General features: G+C 41.5%; 1 protein-coding gene across 4 annotated transcripts in view; it reads right to left on the bottom strand.

The window, feature by feature from the left end:
* Positions 1-21,254, bottom strand: part of LOC138968882 (F-BAR and double SH3 domains protein 2-like) — a 110,315-nt gene that overhangs the window by 3,508 nt on the left and 85,553 nt on the right. For 2 of the 4 annotated variants that reach the window (XR_011456308.1, XM_070341555.1), the window contains exons 9-19: positions 20,864-20,986; positions 20,024-20,119; positions 17,636-17,782; positions 13,517-13,633; positions 13,207-13,258; positions 12,700-12,812; positions 12,101-12,253; positions 11,149-11,232; positions 10,048-10,468; positions 9,421-9,623; positions 8,145-8,256 (exon numbers count right to left, since the gene is read on the bottom strand). Coding sequence is in view for 2 of the 4 variants with exons in the window: in XM_070341555.1 (XP_070197656.1) it covers positions 8,145-8,256; positions 9,421-9,623; positions 10,048-10,468; positions 11,149-11,232; positions 12,101-12,253; positions 12,700-12,812; positions 13,207-13,258; positions 13,517-13,633; positions 17,636-17,782; positions 20,024-20,119; positions 20,864-20,986 (1,621 nt within the window). In the remaining 2 variants the exon portion in view is untranslated. Of the gene's footprint in view, positions 1-3,023; positions 3,325-8,144; positions 8,257-9,420; positions 9,624-10,047; positions 10,469-11,148; positions 11,233-12,100; positions 12,254-12,699; positions 12,813-13,206; positions 13,259-13,516; positions 13,634-17,635; positions 17,783-20,023; positions 20,120-20,863; positions 20,987-21,254 lie in introns of those variants that run through there. The other 2 variants (XM_070341556.1, XR_011456309.1) reach the window with 2 other exon arrangements.

Raw genomic sequence — 21,254 nt, 5'->3', positions numbered from 1 at the left:
AAGGGAAAAAATACTCTTTTATAATTATGTTATTTGCGTTGAAAAATTAAAAACAAGCTAGCTGCTACCTGCAAGACAATAACATTTTAACAGCAGCCAACAGTAGTCATGACAACATTATACAATCACATGCACCAATAATACTCACAGCATGCAATAATAATAAATGAACATAATACTGAAAAAGCAAAACAAGTTCATGCAACAATACTAAATGAAAATAATACTGAAAAATCATAAAGGCAACAGTTTCACATCTGGGTATAAACTCTAGTTTTATCCCTTGTTGTCTGCGTAAACTAGTAAACTATTAATGAGGTACGCATCATAATGAAACATTTAAAATCAGTTCAATGGTATTAAAGGGAGGCAACAGCTGTAAACCACTCCTGGACTTGCAGTTGAAAAATTGCCTCCCCTGGATACCATTTTCTCATATTTCGGCTTGTAGTTTTGTGGGATTTTTTATGTTACATGTACGCTTTTTTGTATCAGATTTTTTACATTATTTTTCCCAAGCACTCTGGTACGAGGTATGATCCAAACAAAATGATCAAACCCTGATCATACAAGTCTCAGGCAACTGATCATAAAAAGTAATATATCATTTGAAAGAACAAACATTTCACTGGTATAATGTACCTCCAAAAGATAACGTCATTTGGTTACTACGTCATAAATGACGAGGTTGTCAAATACGTCACTTTTGGGTTGTGCTTCAAAACGGGGTCTTTTGTCAAGCACCATAAAAATCTTCACTTCTTTGAAGAGTGTAGCTGGGCAATGGTACAACCAAAATGTCTACAAAGCTGAAGAACGTTACATGAATCAAAGCTGTTCCATATTCGACAATCTGACAAAAGAAAAGGGAAATTGAAACTGGGGAAAAGGGGAATAACTCTGACAAGCCCAAAAGACTTCTGAAGAGCGCTTTAAACGAGAATAATGTAGCTGCTGTGTCAAAATTTAAGAACTAAGATTAACAAGAAGAGCAAACGCTCGATCGAGTCACTTTCGCAGTTCTGAATATTATATGAGGCATCAGATGGACAGGAAGAAATTGCTATTCACAACACAATACAGATGTAAATAATTTGATGTAAAGAATAATCCTATAAAGTTTGAATCAAATCCGATGAATAGTTTCAGAGATATGATATTTCAATTTTTTTCCTTCAAGACATACCTGTGACCTTGAAAAAGGTCAAAGGTCACCAAAGCAGACGTCAAAGTGTAGAGGTCACTGGGAGTCACGTTCACATAAAATTTGAGCCCGGTCACTTTTATAGTTTCCGAGAAAAGCCCAACGTTAAGTTGTGTGTTGCCGAACAGAAAAGGCTAGTTATCTCCCTTGTTTTTCTGATAACGTTTGTAAAAGGCTACAGATGTAAATACTTTGATGTAAAGAATAATCCTACAAAGTTTCAATCACATCCGATGAACTTTGTCAAAGATATAAAATGTCTAATTTTTCCTTTGACGCTGACCTGTGACCTTGAAAAAGGTCAAAGGTCAACGAAACCATCGTTAAAGTGTAGAGGTCATTGGAGGTCACGACTAAACAAAATATGAGCCCGATCGCTTTGATAGTTTCCGAGAAAAGTCCAACGTTAAGGTGGTGTCTACGGCCGGCCGGCCGGCCGGACGGCCGGCCGGACAGACTAACACTGACCGATTACATAGAGTCACTTTTTCTCAAGTGACTCAAAAAGTGTACATGCGGGTATAAAGAGCAAAACTTCAACTTTCATATGGAACAATCCAGAGAGTTCTACTCAATGATTATCCGCTTCAAAAGCTGGCTGCAAAATGGGTGCCTCATTAGCTGACAAGGGAACGGAAGGACCATCAGGGTCCTCTTGCACGCGATCTGCTCAACCGTTGTGAACCCAGCAGACCCAAATTTGTTATTACTGTAATCACTGATTATGAGACTTTGGTTTCCTTCTACTTTAGTGCCAGAAAACACAGAAACAAAGCGTGTCTAGACCAAAATGACGAGATGCATCAAATTTGTAAGCGAGGTTTTCAAAGCAGAAACAGGGCTATTCGCTGTATTTTTTTACCACGAAGGTCCCGTTGCAGTCGATATTCTGTCTACTGACAGCACTGTCATTGTCACATACTATGCAGAAACCGTTTTACCCAAACTTATTCACGAGTTTAGCAGTCAGCGACCAAACTGCGAAACCCAGACTGCCCTTCTCCTTCATGAAAATGTCGGTCTCCTCAAAAGAAGGGCCGTAACTCCATTCCTAAAAGACCAAATAATCCCATTTTTGCCTCACACATTCTTCAGACCTGATTACACCCCTTGAGATTGCTGAATATACCCTCTTTGAACTTCAGACTTTTTGCCAACAAGTTTCATTGCACCCAGGACCTACAAAAAAGACGTCAAATCAGAGCTGAAAAGCAACCCCAAATAAGGCCACATTAAGGCCTTTTCTGATTGGCTTAGACACGTGTGACTCTGCATCGATGTCGGAGGAGAGTAGTTCTAATGACTGCTGTAATTTGGGCCAGATACGTCAAACGGTCTCTGCGAAAATCACATTTGATCATTTTGTTTGGATCATACCTCGTATGAGACTTCAGTGCTTGCAACCAGAAGAGAAGCAAGCTCTGTTGCTCTATTGCACTCTATTAAAAGCTACCAAATGACAATGGTCAATGGGAACATTCGTTTTCAAGGAACCTTTAGCTCTACTGTACAGATTATTGATTTAAATCAAGCACTACAAATGGCCTGGCAGTTTAAGATCTACATCGAAGCACATGTATAATTTATAAGCCTAAGGAGAATGTTATAGTGATTTGACACCCTCTACAAGCACAAGCAAAAGAACAAGATTTTAAAACGTCAAAAAGTCTCTGAAAAAAAATCCTTCACAAACATTTCTTAACAGCAGCAATGATGACATAACATGCCTTTTCCCTGAATCTAAACCAATTCTGAAATTTAAGATTCGTTCCGCTTAACACTCTAGCATGAAACAAGTGCTAGTTAAATCTTAATGGTAAAGAAATTGTTAATTATTTTTAGCATGCAGTTAAAATAATATGGTCAAAAACACTACTCCCTATCAGCCTGCAGAGAACATATAAGGGAAGAGTTAGCAAACACCTTCACACAACAGCAGTAGCTAGCAAGGACTTATAATGAACCTATAAACGAGCGTAAAAGACGTTTGTTAGATACACAATGGCGTTAAGTGGAGGGTATGTAAGGAGATACCTAAACAGCCGATTCATAGGACTCAGGATTGACAGAACCGATGCGAACAAAGCCGCCAGAGTTGCGTGCTTTTCGAGGACGGTGCACTGGAAGAAGGAGGAAACACACAATGAACTCGTGTACTGTGCTGAATACAGTGAGAAAAAAAACTTTTAAGACTCCCCCCCCCCCCCCCTAAATTTTAAGACTCCCTCCCTTTTAAAACCCTGTTTTCTCAGACTTTCTGTTCATAAACTCTGTAAATTTAAACCCATTTTAAGACTCCCTCCTTTTAAAAACCCTGTTTATTCTCAGACTTTCTGTTCCTAACTTCTGTAAATTTACCCCCATTTTCAGACTCCCTCCTTTCAAGATCTGATTTTCTCAGATTTTGTAGGTCTTAAAAAGGGGGTTCCACTGTACACGCACACACAAACTAAAATCCTGTGTCAGGAACACAGGCACCGGGCAATGACAGCACTGAGCGAAGAGCGTGGGAACACTGAAGGAAGGAGTGTGTAGTGCAGAGATGAACATTCTTAGCTACCATCCTTCCTGTTTAAACCATCACAGACCTGTCCACACCTTTACATAGAACAGGAGCATATCCTTCCTGTTTAAACCATCACAGACCTGTCCACACATTTACATAGAACAGGAGCATATCCTTCCTGTTTAAACCTTCACAGACCTGTCCACACCTTTACATAGAACAGGAGCATATCCTTCCTGTTTAAACCATCACAGACCCGTCCACACCTTTACAGAGAACAGGAGCATATCCTTCCTGTTTAAACCATCACAGACCTGTCCACACCTTTACATAGAACAGGAGCATATCGAGCATATCCTTCCTGTTTAAACCATCACAGACCTGTCCACACCTAATTACATAGATCAGGAGCATATCCTTCCTGTTTAAACCATCACAGAGCTGTTCACACCTTTACATAGAACAGGAGCATATCCTTCCTGTTTAAACCATCACAGACCTGTCCACACCTTTACAGAGAACAGGAGCATATCCTTCCTGTTTAAACCATCACAGACCTGTCCACACCTTTACATAGAACAGGAGCATATCCTTCCTGTTTAAACCATCACAGACCTGTCCACACCTTTACAGAGAACAGGAGCATATCCTTCCTGTTTAAACCATCACAGACCTGTCCACACCTTTACAGAGAACAGGAGCATATCCTTCCTGTTTAAACCATCACAGACCTGTCCACACCTTTACAGAGAACAGGAGCATATCCTTCCTGTTTAAACCATCACAGACCCGTCCACACCTTTACAGAGAACAAGAGCATATTCTTCCTGTTTAAACCATCACAGACCTGTCCACACCTTTACAGAGAACAGGAGCATATCCTTTCTGTTTAAACCATCACAGACCTGACCACACCTTTACATAGAACAGGAGCATATCCTTCCTGTTTAAACCATCACAGACCTGTCCACACCTTTACAGAGAACAAGAGCATATTCTTCCACTTACACACATACCAAAACTCAACACCTCTGCCTGCCACCTGCACAGGAATTTCTTGTTCATTTTTACATTTTCATTGATTTATTTTCCTATCGCTGGAAAATTTGGGTCGTTTTCTCCCAATGGAAAGCTAACAGCAACATAGTCGCGCTACCCAGGTGTGTGCGTGTTAAGTGTAATGAGCAGCCTGCACAGCTTTTTGTGTAGATTATAGAAACACGAAAATACCCAGCATGCATGCCCTGAAATCGGTGTATGGCTTATGGCAGAATGACCGATGTCTATTATACATGCCAGGTGATGGACGGGGGCGAGACATTGATACTGTCTCTCAGTCTGCACAGCAAGTTGACCAACGTCCATCCCAGGCGGATTCAAACACATGATAAGTTGATCACAAACCCAGTACATGCCCTACAATCTGAGTTATACCCAATCAATTTGGCAATTTCTTCTTGTTCTTCTTCGTTCATGGGCTGAAACTCCCACGTACGCTCGCCTTTTTTGCACATGTTGGTTTTTACGTGTATGACCGTATCTACCCTGCCATTTAGGCAGCCATACATCGATTTCAGAGGATGCATGCTGAGTATTTTCGTGTTTCTGTAACTCACCGAACTCTGACATGGATTACAGGTTCTTTTCCGTTCTTTCTTGGTCTTAATTTTGCTTGCGTGTACACACGAAGAGGGATAAGGCACTAGCAGGTCTGCACATAAGTTGACCTGGGAGATCGGATAAATCTACACCCTTAACCCACCAGGCCTGGCCGGGATTCGAACCCACAACCTTCAGCTTGGGAGGCCGGTGTCTTTATCCACTAGGCCACTACGCCGGTAGAATACTGTCTCTGCATGAGTCTGCACAGAAAGTTGACTCCTGTCCATCCTAGTCGGATTCAAACACACGACCATGCAGCTGATCACAAGCCCTACAATCTGAGCTACCGAATCAATTTTGCAGGTTGACACACATATGCCATTTACGAACTTAACTCAGCAACAACAACAAATCTCAATCTAGACAAAAAGCAGGCAGGCTGTTGATTTGATATGTGTGTTAAAACGAAATGATTCTCTTATCCCACAATCCTTTATAATATATACAGGAAGGATTGTAATTTTAACATGATGGGGGCACCCTGAACAGGAAGGAATCACACAACAAAGTACATACGCCTACACACAATGCAAAGCACTGGCTACAGTTACTGACAGAGAAATTTAACAGTATTTGACACCTAAACGACTTCCTGTAACTCAAGGAAAAATATGGACAACAGCTATGTGTACATCAACAATAGACACCTGTCAAAAATGTATACCAGTCGATACATCTGCCCTGTACTTCTATTCATAAAAATGCTGAAAATAGCAGTACTTGTGAAAACGAACTTTTGGGATGAATTTTCAAGAAAACAAGAAAAATGATGCTGATGATCGAGATAAAGGACACAAAAATTCTCATTTTTATCAGAAAAAGACATTGTTTTAGAAAAGGTGAACAAAGAGACTGGAAGCAGAGTGCTGGTAGGACCAGAAACAAGAAGAAAACTGACATCACTCAGAAAAAAGTGGTGCACAAGTCTAAAGACTGTGTGAAGGTAAATTTCTTTGCAGCTATATATATACATTTTCACCCCAAGACAGCGATGAGGTTGAAAACTAAAAGTGAAAACTTTCAAATGAGATAGTTGTGTAAGAAACACTCATAATAATAGTAGACAAACCACTCATATTGTGTATATATATATGTATGTGCTAAAGAGATTTTAGCTGTCATGTGCCAAGTCTACGCAACAAAGGGGCAGAGCTCATTAGACTCTGAGTGCGCTGAAAATACAGTGGAACCCCCCTTTTAAGACACCCCATAACCCCCCCCCCCCCCCCCCATTTAAGATTCCCTCCCTTTAAGACCCTGTTTTTTCAGATTTTCTGTTCATGACCTGTGTAAATGTACCCCCTTGTTAAGACTCCCTCCTTTTTAAGACTCCCTCCTTTTTAAGACCTGATTTTCTCAGATTTGTGGAGGTCTTAAAAGGGGGGTTCCACTGTATAACAAGGGCTACACACTGTTTTCTGGAAGAAGAAAGTAAAATGTGCATTGTCCACATTAAACTAAAATCTTATCAAGGCAGAGTACACTTACAGATATTCCAAAACACCATAGCAGCTGAACGATGACAAATTACAACAGTTGACATGGTGACATACACACAGATATATACAATTAACTCTAGTGACATGATCGACACACAGTGAACCATTTAAGTCTATGTGCTATCTCTCTGTAACTTTCAAACTTACACATCACATTCCCTTTGGCTTAACTGTCCACTGTTCCCTCAAAGTGACCCAAATAAAAAAAAGATTTAAATATAAAACATATAAATAAAAACAGAAGCGGTGAGGGAGTGGTAGGGGAGAGGGGGAGGGGGGTTGCAGAAAATAAGAAAAAAAACAATCACCAAAAATCTATCTTCTAAAACCATATCAATCTTGAATTAATAGTTCACCAGGAGCTACAAAGTCGAACAAGTTTTTTGTAAACACTTTCATCTACACGCATCATTATTGATGAGCTTTTTTCAAATTGGGTCACTGCTCCTAAGAACTTGAGGTTGTGTGTGTGTGTGTGTGTGTGTGTGTGTGTGTGTTTGTGTGTTGTGTGTGTATGTGTGTGTGTGTCTGTGTGTGTGTCTGTGTGTGTGTCTGTGTGTGTGCATGCGTGCGTGTGCATGTGTGTGTGTGTGCTGGGGGAGGGGATCCACTGACATCACAAGTGCAACCACTTCATAGTAATATGACTTAGCAGCAGGAGTACAAAACATCACACTCAAACCAAACATCTAAAGCTTATCATCCCTTGCACAATAAAATAAATCTGGGCTCAGATGCACAAACATATCAGTTTCAGCCAAGACAGCACAGCCATGAACTTTCTAAAAACAACATTCCATGCATTCACATACTACTATAGCTCATCCATGTGAACCATGCACACAAACGCCTCTTGATTTATTATGTTTGACCTAAGACGGAGCAGCTCGACTTCCAACTCGACCTACTAGCTTGAGACTGTTTCTCAGTTTTTCACAATCACATCCGATAATTTATTTGCAAACCCTATCTCTCCCCTTGCCCACCCGCCTTCATCTCTATCCCCTGCTCCAATTAATGTTTCAGACACAAACTATATCATGATGTCAATCAGATAAACACACTATATACATGCATGCAACCTCACAAAAACAAAACAAAATAAAAACTGAATTCAACAAGCTCTGATTAATGTCAAAGAATCACATAACACAATATAAATATCAAACGGTAATTAAACCAACTATAAACACGTGAAAACCGGACACAAAATCATACGCAGTGAATAGTGACTCAACTCAACATAAAAATAGGGGCGGTAAAATATGCTGACCTGCACCGTTCTGACAGAGGGGTGGAGGGGGTGGTGGCTCGTCATCTGGCGTTGGCATGGTAACCAGCACAGGAGGCGGGACTCCGAAGTCTGTTAGTGGTGACAATGCATCCTGCAACAGACATAACACCTAATGATGCTATACTTTACTACACAAAAGATAAGGGAATAAATAAATAAAAATTAAAAAAACAGCCTAGAATGGACCTATATCAATTGCAATGATCGAGAAGCGTCCAATAAGCACTAGACGATGTTCAGAAATAACTCTGCTGGTTTGTATAGACTGTGAAAGAGTGAATACTCTTGCTTTTACTGAGTCAACCTTTCGCTTGTAACCTTATAGGCCAGTCACTAGCAAGGGAGGTGTCTGAAACACGTGGACAAGGAGCACATGTTGATAAGCTTGACACATTTAAAACAAGAGTATATTCACTCTTTCACAACTCATTCAAACTTGACCGAGTTATTTCTAAACATCGTCTATTTTTCGTAAGCTGGCTACAGCCAGTCACTTACCTTGCAGCATGAATATTGATTGTTTTCATGTCCAGCAAACACCATGGAACACAAACTTGCAAGGCTATTCCTACATTACATTCATTTGCATCGTTTTGATAAATTTCTGCTATTCTTCTTCTTTCTTCTTCGTTCGTGGGCTGAAACTCCCACGTACACTCGTGTTTTTTGCACGAGTGGAATTTTACGTGTATGACCGTTTTTTACCCCGCCATTTAGGCAGCCATACGCCGTTTTCGGAGGAAAATTTCTGCTATGAAATAAAGAATTCCACCAAAATTGAGACATAATTATTTAATGGGATGAGAGGAATGAATGGACAAAGTTATTCTCAATCTATCATCTGTTTAAAAACAATTTGATAAAATCAGCTTGACAAAGTATTGCATCATTTATCACTAACCAAAAATATCAGATGAATTAAAATACCAGATCAGCACTGCAAAGAAATCCACAAAAATCCACCATACACACATTAATCATCAGCAAGAAAAACCAAACAGCTAGTAATAAATAATAATAATAATGAACACGTATCAATCGCCCCTTCTCACCAGAGCTCCAGGCAATGTACAATAGCAAAACACACACACACACACACACACACACACACACACACACACACACACACACACACACACACACACACACACACACACACACACACACACACACACACACACACACACACACACACACACACTACACACACACACACACACATGATAAAATCTAATTATATACATTAGATACGTACAGGATCAGCATTAGGATCCATGATTTCCTCGACCACGAGTGAGGGAAAGACGCCGCTGCGACCGTTGAGCTCCCCCTCCCAATACCCATCATCCACACCGTTGTCATCCTTCCGCACGATCTTGATCAGCGCCCCCTCCATGAAAGACAACTCTTCATTGGTCTGTGCTCCGTAGTCGTACAGTGCTCTTGCCCATGTGGCTCCTGTTTAAAAAAAGAAAATGCTTATACCTATACTTATATGCCTTTGCCATGTCCCAATACAGTGTAGCTCCCTTTTAAAACCCTCCCCTTTAAGACGTACATACGGACGGACACTGTTGAGTACTAAGACTCACAGATTACTACTGTTAGTCAAGAAGAGAATTTGTTTATAGTGATGTCTTGTGTCAAGACAATTTTTGAGGGTAAGGTTTCCAGGTACAGCTACACTTGCTGAAAGTACTCAATCCACTGGCAATCAACTGAATTTCCTGGTTTTGTCAGGGCACAACGATAAGTAAAGTCGTATATTGCTTTTTGAAGATCTTCTAAACTCATCAGGCAGCTAATGAACATATTCCACCCCCACACCCCCTCCTCCCACCCTCCCCATTCTTCCCCCCCCCCCCCCCCCCAAATCACTGACCAGGAACAGAGGTAGAGGGGGGAGGAGGGGGGAAGGCGCTGTCTTCCACGAAATCGTCCGTTGCTTGCTGGACCTCCAAGTCTCCTGACGAATACGAAGATGTTGTATCCGGCGGCATTTCTGTCGGCGGGGATTGCAATTCTGCCATGGTGGGGACTGCGGCAGGCTGGGACTGTTGCTGAGGTTGTTGCTGCTGTTGTTCAAGTTGCGGTGGTGGTTGTTGCTCTGCTGGTGGGGATGATGGTGGGGGTGGGGAGAGGGGGGCGGCCTCCACAGTGGGTGTGACATCGGTGTCAACGTTGGAAGCGTTGATGGTGTGTACTTCTGGGGTCGCATCGGAAGTTTGCATCGACATGTCCGTCTCGCTCAGATCCACGTAGTTCTCTGGAATGTAGCCTGCCTTGCCAGAGGAACTCTGGGCCTGCAGATCAATCCAGTGATCAATCAATCACTCATTGCATAAATCGACCAGGCAACTAAAATACCCACCAAACAACCAACCAATTGATAATCTCGAGATTCAAAACTCATAATTTCTGTTGCAGTCAAGACAGACGTTACTTGACGGAAGACAGACAAACACATACCCAGGAGGACATAAGCAGGAAAAGAATTGACTGATGGACAGAGTGACACAGGCCGTATACAATTTGACATGCATACACACATGGATGTACGCATGCATATGTAACCGGGTGTCGGAACACAACAATCACCTTTGGAGGCGAAGTCCAATCAAACAGGATTGAGAATTTTAGATCTAATTTCTTAGCCCTATAAAAATTGTTATGGTTACGCAAAGGAAACAAGAACATACAAGGAAACCCCAGCAGCCAGGCCCTATCACAAACAGAACTCTTCAATTCACAGATGTTGGCTCGCACTATCTAAGGCCAACAACTGCAGAGCCTGCTGTGAAGATTGACGCACTAGTTTCCCTGTCACACATATATCCACACAGAGACACACACACACAGACAAAGGTACAAACACACACACACACACACACACACACACACACACACACACGTACGCACGTATGCACCTCACTCGGTTTGGTATAATACGGGACTGAAGTGGGGTTAACACACACACACTGACCTTGACCCATCCCTCCCCATCACCGATAGCCACAAGTGTGAGAGGTTCATGTTGTTTGATGCTCAGTTCGTCGTAGTTGCTGGCCTGAAATAGACAACAAAATGCATGTTACATTATGCATGTTACATTATGCATGTTACATTATGCATGTTACATTATGCATGTTACATTATGCATGTTACATTATGCATGTTACATTATGCATGTTCAGTGGAAACCCCTTTTAAGACCCCTTGATTTAAGATTTCCCACTTTCGAAGCAAAAAACATGAATGATAACTTACTAGAATGTTTTATTTATGACACATAACATTCACATCCACCCAATGATCTTCACAGTCCATCGGCAGACAGACAAACACTTATGGTACAGATGATGAATTAAGCTTTGAAAGAGTTGCTGATGCTCAATCTCAGTACCGTCACCCCCCCCCCCCCCCCCCCCCTTGCAAGACCTTGCTTTCTCAGTGGAAACCCCTTTTTTAGATCCCCTGGTTTAAGACTTTGAGGACTTTGCTTTCTATGATTTTGAGTTCATAACCTCTGTAAATGTACATGTAACTTCTTTTTGAGATGGCAATCAGGGAAGGAGAAGATCTTTTAAGACTACCTCCTTTCTAAGGCCTGATTTTCTGGTGGTCTTAAAGGGAAGGAGGGGGGGCCACTGTAACCTCCTTCTTAAAGATTTAAGCAAGACTAAGCAAAGCAAATCTGCCCAGCTTCACTCCAGCACAAAGTAAAGTGAAAACAATAGTTTTTATACCAGAATTAAAGCAAGCAGACCCGGCTTTCCACTAACATTTGGTGTGCAAGATGCTGCACATTCATATTTTTTAATATACTACATCAATGATATAATACACTTCGTGATCATCTATATACAGCCACTACACAGTGCACTTATAGATGGAGACAGCATGAACTAAAAAAAACAACTAAAAAACGCGCTCACCTCAAAGTCATAGAGAGCTTTGCATAGGATGGGGAAAGGTTTGCCGAAGCGATTCATTGAACCGCCATAGTTGCTGGTGAACGTATCGTCGTTGAAATCATCATCATCGTCATCATAGTGAGTGTACGTCGGTTCAGGGTCATCTGCACTGTGCTGTGAGAAACAATGAAGGAGAGAGATTATTTTCTGCCTGCTCTACAACTGCTGACGTTTTCACTACTTCAAGACGACAGATTCTCCAATAATCATCATATAACTGCATAAAAATTAGCCAACATCAACTCACACGTGTCTAAGAGCCCAGTATGGCAAACAATTCAGCAAGAAGATTTCTAGATCTAAATTTAAACATAAATTACAACACTTTGATTTTGTTGATGTATTTTTCTTGCTTATAAGCACTGAAAATGCGCTATTCAGCAATGATCTGCTTTTCTGACACAGTGACCAAGGTCTTTTACATACCACAATGGTGATGCGAGGGTGGGACATAAATACAATCTCTGGGTATGCAAATAAAGTTGACCCGGTCCATCCCTAACAATGGAATTGAATGAATTATTTTAACAAGGAAAGCATAACACAGGTGCTATTCATACCCCGCCTGAACTTTCTGTGCGTAAAGACATCTGTGATGGCGTTCGCTGGATTCCGTTCTCGTCGGCAGTCAGGGAGTCCATCTGTGCCTGGTCTAGCCACTCGTCCACATTGACTGAAACATGAAACGAAACATTTAACCTTGTTCTTTTCAAACTTTTGTTCATACAATTAACCTCTGTAAATTTAACCCCATTTTCAGACTCCCTACTTTTTAAAACTTTATTTTCTCAGATTTGTGGAGGTCTTAAAAAGGGGGTTCCATTGTAGCTGGAATTCACACAACTATCTGTCAGTGCTTCACGCACTTGGTCGTCTTCCAGCCTACTTTCACGTACCCACCCACACACACACACGCACACACACACACATGCACTCTGAAAATTAGCAAAGAGTTTTTTCACACACATACATCTAAGTATACACACATGCACACGTACACACACACACTTACAAACACATAAACACACTCTCTGAAAATGAATAAATATGCCAAGTCGAGTACTTACTGCCTGCCTGCCGCAACGCTTCTAAACGTGCTTCTGCTTTCATTTTTGAGGTCTGAAAAAGAGATAACAAAAATGTATATCCATGCAGCACAGCAGGATAAAAACTTGCATTACATCAACGTAGCATGTACATGTTTGGTCATCAAACTAACTATACTTCTTCTTCTTCTTCATCGTACACTCAAACATCCACTCTAGAGGCTTGACAATATGTCACTGAACATCGAAGTCAGGTTCTCCACTGAGTCGCATTCTACTCTTATCACTCAGGGTCTTTAAGCGGGAGTACAAAATATACAAGAATACTGACCTCAGCTTTTCGTATATTTTGTCGAACTTCCTCCATCCGAACTTCAGGATCTACGGCGGCTCCATTGGTTTTGCCTTCCTTTGCATCAAGCTTCTCCTCTTGGCTTGACTCTGACATCTGAGTGAAAAATAGTCCCAGTCAGATTTAAGGTACAGTGGCACCCCCCTTTAAAGACCTCCAAAAATCTGAGAAAATCTTAAGAAGGAGGGAGTCTTAAAATGGGGGTAAATTGACAGAGGTTATGAACAGAAAGTCTGAGAAAACACGGCCTTAAAAAGGAGGGAGTCTTAAATTGGGGTTCAGTTTTTTAATTTTTTTAAAAAAATCGTATCACATTTAATGTCCCAAATAATGATGTTCCAGTCACCTCAGAGGACGTGAAACCCCAATAGTCAGTCAGTAAGTCAGTAAGTCAGTCAGTCAGTCAGTCAGTCAGTCAGTCAGTCAGTCAGTCAGTCAGTCAGCCAAATTGGGGGGTCTTAAAAGGCGGGTTCCGCTGTACAGTCCTTCTCAAGTATTCAGCAATCATGTTCATTGCCACAGATTTCTCCAGGCTTTACACGGGATAACAACACCCTTCAGCGTGCGTGCACACATACCAAACATTAACAGCCTGGCTGCTTCTTGTCCAGTGGGGACATTTAGGCTAAATTAATTTCCTAAGTGACACCTATCATGTCAATCTGCGAAATGAATTCAGCACTAAAGTCCCACTGTGCACAGAACATGGCCACGTCACTGACTTCTGGTCTGTGTCCCACTGTGCACAGAACATGGCCACGTCACTGACTTCTGGTCTGTGTCCCACTGTGCACAGAACATGGCCACGTCACTGACTTCTGGTCTGTGTCCCACTGTGCACAGAACATGGCCACGTTACTGACTTCTGGTCTGTGTCCCACTGTGCACAGAACATGGCCACGTTACTGACTTCTGGTATGTGTCCCACTGTGCACAGAACATGGCCACGTTACTGACTTCTGGTCTGTGTCCCACTGTGCACAGAACATGGCCACGTTACTGACTTCTGGTCTGTGTCCCACTGTGCACAGAACATGGCCACGTCACTGACTTCTGGTCTGTGTCCCACTGTGCACAGAACATGGCCACGTTACTGACTTCTGGTCTGTGTCCCACTGTGCACAGAACATGGCCACGTCACTGACTTCTGGTCTGTGTCCCACTGTGCACAGAACATGGCCACGTCACTGACTTCTGGTCTGTGTCCCACTGTGCACAGAACATGGCCACGTCACTGACTTCTGGTCTGTGTCCCACTGTGCACAGAACATGGCCACGTCACTGACTTCTGGTCTGTGTCCCACTGTGCACAGAACATGGCCACGTCACTGACTTCTGGTCTGTGTCCCACTGTGCACAGAACATGGCCACGTTACTGACTTCTGGTCTGTGTCCCACTGTGCACAGAACATGGCCACGTTACTGACTTCTGGTATGTGTCCCACTGTGCACAGAACATGGCCACGTTACTGACTTCTGGTATGTGTCCCACTGTGCACAGAACATGGCCACGTTACTGACTTCTGGTATGTGTCCCACTGTGCACAGAACATGGCCACGTTACTGACTTCTGGTATGTGTCCCAGTGAAAGGATAGTCTTCTTTGCGTTCATGGGCAGAAACTCCCACGTACTCTTGTGTTTTTTGCACGAGTGGGATTTTACGTGTATGACCATTTTTACTCCGCCACTTAGGCAGCCATGCACCTTTCGGGGGAGAAAGGATGTACGTCTTATTTCTGGTGAAAGCCTGGACACAGCTGTGGAGGTGAACATGGTTGTGTACAATAAGAGAATGTACCTCTACTTTTTAATATACATGTTGCACAGTATTTTTGTCATGAGGCTTATGCAGAGAAATGTAAATGACTGTGTAGTCACTTTTATTGTCTGTAATCATTTATTCTTATCCCACTAGGTTTGAAGAGAAAAACTATAGTTGCATGCACACATACACACACACACACACAGACTGACAAAAACACAGATAGATGACACACACACACTAATTCATGAATGAATGCTCGCACACACATACACACACACACACACATACACACACACACACACAGGGCCCCCCTCTCACCCCCCCCCCACACACACAGATGAATTGCAACCATTCCTCCCCCAACCTCCCCCCTAACACACACACACACACATACACAGCACATGCACACTCTCCCCACCCCCTCTCTGTACTCATATTGCATTCCTGTCAGAACACATGCACAAATTAAAAGCATCAGTGCTGCACACGCACCACAAAATCATCACCACAAGACCTCCATCACTCCAAGCGTTTCAGTACAAGCTAGAATAATAAGCTGTCTGCATTGGTGAGTTCAGCGTTACATAAATATAAATGTTGTCCTAAGCCTAACTAAGTCACTCACTCAGACATACCCTTTGACAGTGGCAGCCGGAACAACTACATGCAAACTCACAATGGCAGTTTTCATGTCGTTTCTTGGATCGGGAAGGATTTTTCTATTTGGCAAAACAGCATTGAGCAAGTTGCTTTTAAGACTGCGCATTTTATGTACATCGGGAAGTTAGTATGCTTGTTCCTGCACCCCGACACCCCCCACCCCCCCAAAAACAAAAAAAACAAAAAAACAAAAACCCAGCCAGCATTCAACTGTTCAATTGCTAGAGAAGCAGAAAATTAAGAGGTATCAAAGAAAAAATACACCAAACTGTTGAAAGAGGACAGAAAAGGAACTGAAGGAGAAAAGAAATAACAAGTCGCGTAAGGCGAAAATACAATATTTAGTCAAGTAGCTGTCGAACTCACAGAATAAAACTGAACGCAACGCAACGCACCAAGACCGTATACTCGTAGCATCGTCACTCCACCGCCTGTGGCAAAGGCAGTGCCCGTGGAATTGACAAGAAGAGCGGGGTATTCGTTGCGCTGAGAAGGATAGCACGCTTTTCTGTACCTCTCTTCGTTTTAACTTTCTGAGCGTGTTTTTAATCCAAACATATCATATCTATATATTTTTGGAATCAGGAACCGACAAGGAATAAGATGAAAGTGTTTTTAAATTGATTTCGAAAAAAAAAATTTGATAATAATTTTTATATATTTAATTTTCAGAGCTTGTTTTTAATCCGAATATAACATATTTATATGTTTTTGGAATCAGCAAATGATGGAGAATAAGATAAACGTAAATTTGGATCGTTTTATAATTTTTTATTTTTTTTTACAATTTTCAGATTTTTAATGACCAAAGTCATTAATTAATTTTTAAGCCACCAAGCTGAAATGCAATACCGAACCCCGGGCTTCGTCGAAGATTACTTGACTAAAATTTCAACCAATTTGGTTGAAAAATGAGGGCGTGACAGTGCCGCCTCAACTTTCACGAAAAGCCGGATATGACGTCATCAAAGACATTTATCAAAAAAATGAAAAAAACGTTCGGGGATTTTATACCCAGGAACTCTCATGTCAAATTTCATAAAGATCGGTCCAGTAGTTTAGTCTGAATCGCTCTACACACACACACACACGCACACACACACACACGCACGCACATACACCACGACCCTCGTTTCGATTCCCCCTCGATGTTAAAATATTTAGTCAAAACTTGACTAAATATAAAAAGAGAAAGAAAGGCCGGAAAAAATAACAAAAGTCACGATGTCATTACCAAAGCTAATCCTACCATCACCAATGAATCGCAAATAAAAATTAAAGAACATTCTGAGCAATGTAAGATAAAACTTTAAAAGACAAAATGCCAAAACCTGATGAATGATTGAAGCTTAAGAATTTATTGTGGACTTAATTGATCTTTTGATCATGAAAAGCTTAGCAAGAACCCGGTGACAAACCACACTTTAATCATAATTGGAATGTACACATACGCACACACATGAACACACACACATGTACCCACACACACGCATGCATGGTGCACGCATGAACACACACACACATAAATATACACACACACACATACACACACACTCTCTGTCTCTCACACACACACATGTTCGCACACACACACACACACACACACACACACACACACACACACACACACACACACACACACACACACACACACACATAACAATCACTGACCCGATCTGTCACTTTTGCTTGCAGCTGAGTTAGCTGACGGTAGTAGTCTCGAACCAGTTTCGTTTCCTTGGCGACTTTGGTGGCACATTTTCGGGCCTCTTTCTCCAACTCCGGAGCAGCTCCATGCTCCCCACTCACTTTATTGCACTGGGGGTAGATACCAATGAATATACACCACTAGCTTTTCTGAACTGGAGGCTTGAGGCTGATAACCCATTGATATACCACCTCAAGATACTGTTGCTTAGAGTTTAATGGCATATTCAATGATCTGATATTCCCTGTCATTATCATTTTAGTGTACAGATATATTCTTGTTTTCATACACAAGAAAATAAATTCTCTTTTCTCTTGAACTGCACACTAGAAAAGCCAGTTTCTTTTTCCAGTGAAGAGGACAAAGATGTCTGGTAAAAGTAACCTGGAGCTAATTGAAACAATCTGTCCATTTTATTTTGAAAAGATGATGTTTGCTACTCACACGTTTTTGATGTTGTTGTTGTTTTGTTTCATAAAAGAAAATCATATCTGGCCATGGTATATCTAGGTTCAATCTCTGCTGTATGCAGTCTCCCAAGAAATCTAACCTAAGCTATTCCACTCACTGACATATGCTGGTTATGAGTGAGAATAAAGAACCAGCTTATACTTCGTTGACTGATTCTTTCTGATTTGGTGGTAGATTACAAAGTTAGAGTATCTTGTGGTTGGCATCAAACACGCTCTCTTTTCCCTGGACACCAAGTCTGATTCATCTTGTTTCACACAGAGCAAGAAGAATGTATTCATTTATGCCTGCATTTGGGTTTTTTGTTCTCGTGAGATATAAGAGAATTGCAAATGCCAAAAATAAAAACGCCTTCCAAAAAAATGACTATATATATTAAATCAAGTGCATAATGCTTAAGCACATGCATATTATTTCAGCCTTGTTAATACTGTCAGTACTGTTTTACAAACCAGGCAAAGTGCATAAATTAGTTTCACTAAATACCAAAACAGCCAAATCAAAAGCTCTACCATCATACTTTATCTTAGTGATCTTTCTAAAACAGACAGAAGCGCCATTCTGATTATTTATCTCAAAAGAATTATAAGTTAAACAAAAACTGTGCTTTGCATTTCATCATTCCTCAAAAAAATATGCAAACCAAAACTTTCCAAGCTACCCTGAATTCATTCCCAAATTAAAAATCCACAGTTAACCCTTTCGCTGCCAATCAAAACTTGCGTACCCAGTAAGGTAATATATTGTACTACGTTGCAAGCCCCTGGAGAAATTTTTTGATTAGTGCTTTTGTGAACAAGAAACAATTAACAAGTCCGGTGGCTCTATCCCATCTCCCCCCTTTCCCCGTCGCGATATAACCTTCGTGGTTGAAAACGACGTTAAACACCAAATAAAGAAAGAAAACTTGCGTATGTGCATTCCTGACTGCCAGGGAATATTGGAGTTCGGGGTGTAATAATTCACAAAAAATTCTAGCTCCAAACTGGCAGTAGGTAGGTAAGTAAAACTTATGTTATTTTTAAGGGAAATTGAACCAAGAATCTGTTTTTAGTGTCTAATCATGGAAATAATAATTAGTTTGGCTTATAATGATGTTTAAATATGAACTTTTGAAAAATCAGTCCGGCGCATCTTCCGGTGCCTGTGGATCAAACACAGGTGGCTGTTTTGCTTGCTCCAAGAAAGGATTATAATCGCTATCATCTACCTGTTTCCAGTGAATCGTCCGAAAGAAGATCTTCCTCTTCCCCTGTCAGAATCCATAATCATTTGCACCGCCTGTAGCGTCAGTCCGGCTTTGTTTTTCCCTACTAGGGCCCGGTCGACTGTCACCGTTAGCCATTTTGACAAGTCGAGATTTCTCTCCCCTACCCTGTCGCCAAGGCCGAAAATAGCCTTCAGACGCAAAACCGCGTCACCATTTATGTTTATTCATGAGAATGAGGTATCCTACCAAGCCATTGGCTGCTATTTGTGTGTCAGCAGTGACGTAGTATTTCTGGAAAATCCCGGAACGGAGAAGACGGGTTTACCTGTCCTAAGGCGCTGCGGCTGCACAAGCGCATGATGGGTATACCCGTCCTAAGGCAGTCAAGTGGTCAAAGAGCACAAGCTAGGCTGCCTTTGTTTTCTTCCGCACCATAGCTAAAAAAAAAATTCCAATGCTGTCTGCATGTTACCCGTTCAAAAAACTTAATTGTTCTTCTATTATGCACAGCTAGCCGAGCTCCTACTTTCTTGACAAACTTGTTTAGTATTTTGCCACATGCAGCAACTTTAAGCTCCATTAAGACTTGTCTGCATGGATCTAAACCATAAGTGACAACTACAGCCCCAGGGGTGGTTCTAGACTTGGTGTTATTGACATTGATACTCACCGGGTCATTCTGACATGGATCGAAGTGATATTGCACCAAGTTTGTGAACACTTGGTTTTGGAATAGGTAACACTGCAGACTGAACTGCCGTGAAATCTGAAACACAACAAACAAAGGCCATCATTATTTTGGAATAGGTAACACTGCAGACTGAACTGTCATGAAATCTGAAACACAACAAAGGTCATCATTATTTCAAGATAATAAATCAAAAATCAAAAGTGGTGGTTTATTGAAAAGTTGGATTTATGACCAAATAAATGTTACATTTAGTTTACTTTGACCCAGTGGTTGGGCGGGGATGTAGCTCAGTCGGTAGCGCGCTGGATTTGTATCCAGTTGGCCGCTGTCAGCGTGAGTTCGTCCCCACGTTCGGCGAGAGATTTATTTCTCAGAGTCAACTTTGTGTGCAGACTCTCCTCGGTGTCCGAACACCCCCGTGTGTACACGCAAGCACAAGACCAAGTGCGCACGAAAAAGATCCTGTAATCCATGTCACAGTTCGGTGGGTTATAGAAACACGAAAATACCCAGCATGCTTCCTCCGAAAACGGCGTATGGCTGCCTAAATGGCGGGGTAAAAAACGGTCATACACGTAAAATTCCACTCGTGCAAAAAACACGAGTGTACGTGGGAGTTTCAGCCCACGAACGCAGAAGAAGAAGAAGAAGACCCAGTGGTCTTTTAAGAGGACAGACAGACAAACACTTTTGATACAGATAATTAATTAACTTATCTCAACATTTTCCTAAAAAAACTCGCTTGCACGATAAAGGCGAGGCAATGATCAATGACGGTTTGTTTGTGATTTTCATTGCCTCACCAGAGTATCAGCATACCTTTTCTGACTCGTCTGCAATGGTGGCGAATGTGTTAGCCTCCACCTTAGCGATGTCGGCAGCAGTGGTGTTAGCCAGCAGCAGGTACTCATGTATCCGATCATAGATATCACAGTCTAAAGTCTGCAACATAATACATGGGAACTGAAGAGTCTAATGATTGAAAGATGTTTTATACAACATATGCTCTAATCAATCTACACAGACGTTGACATGAGATTTCAAATATTGCTCAACAAAAGAGAAACAAACTCACAACTAACGGCTCGGACAAAAACTAGGTCACCGCAGTGCGGCCTCAAGTATTGCAAAAATCCCGATATGACATCATCAAAAACCTTTATTGAAAAAATGAATAAAAAAGTGTGGTAGTATAATCTGGAAGAACTTC

The sequence above is a fragment of the Littorina saxatilis genome, linkage group LG6 (genome assembly GCF_037325665.1).
Source record: "Littorina saxatilis isolate snail1 linkage group LG6, US_GU_Lsax_2.0, whole genome shotgun sequence".
NCBI classification, from domain to species: Eukaryota; Metazoa; Mollusca; class Gastropoda; order Littorinimorpha; family Littorinidae; genus Littorina; species Littorina saxatilis.
This window is presented reverse-complemented; position numbering and strand designations above follow the sequence as displayed.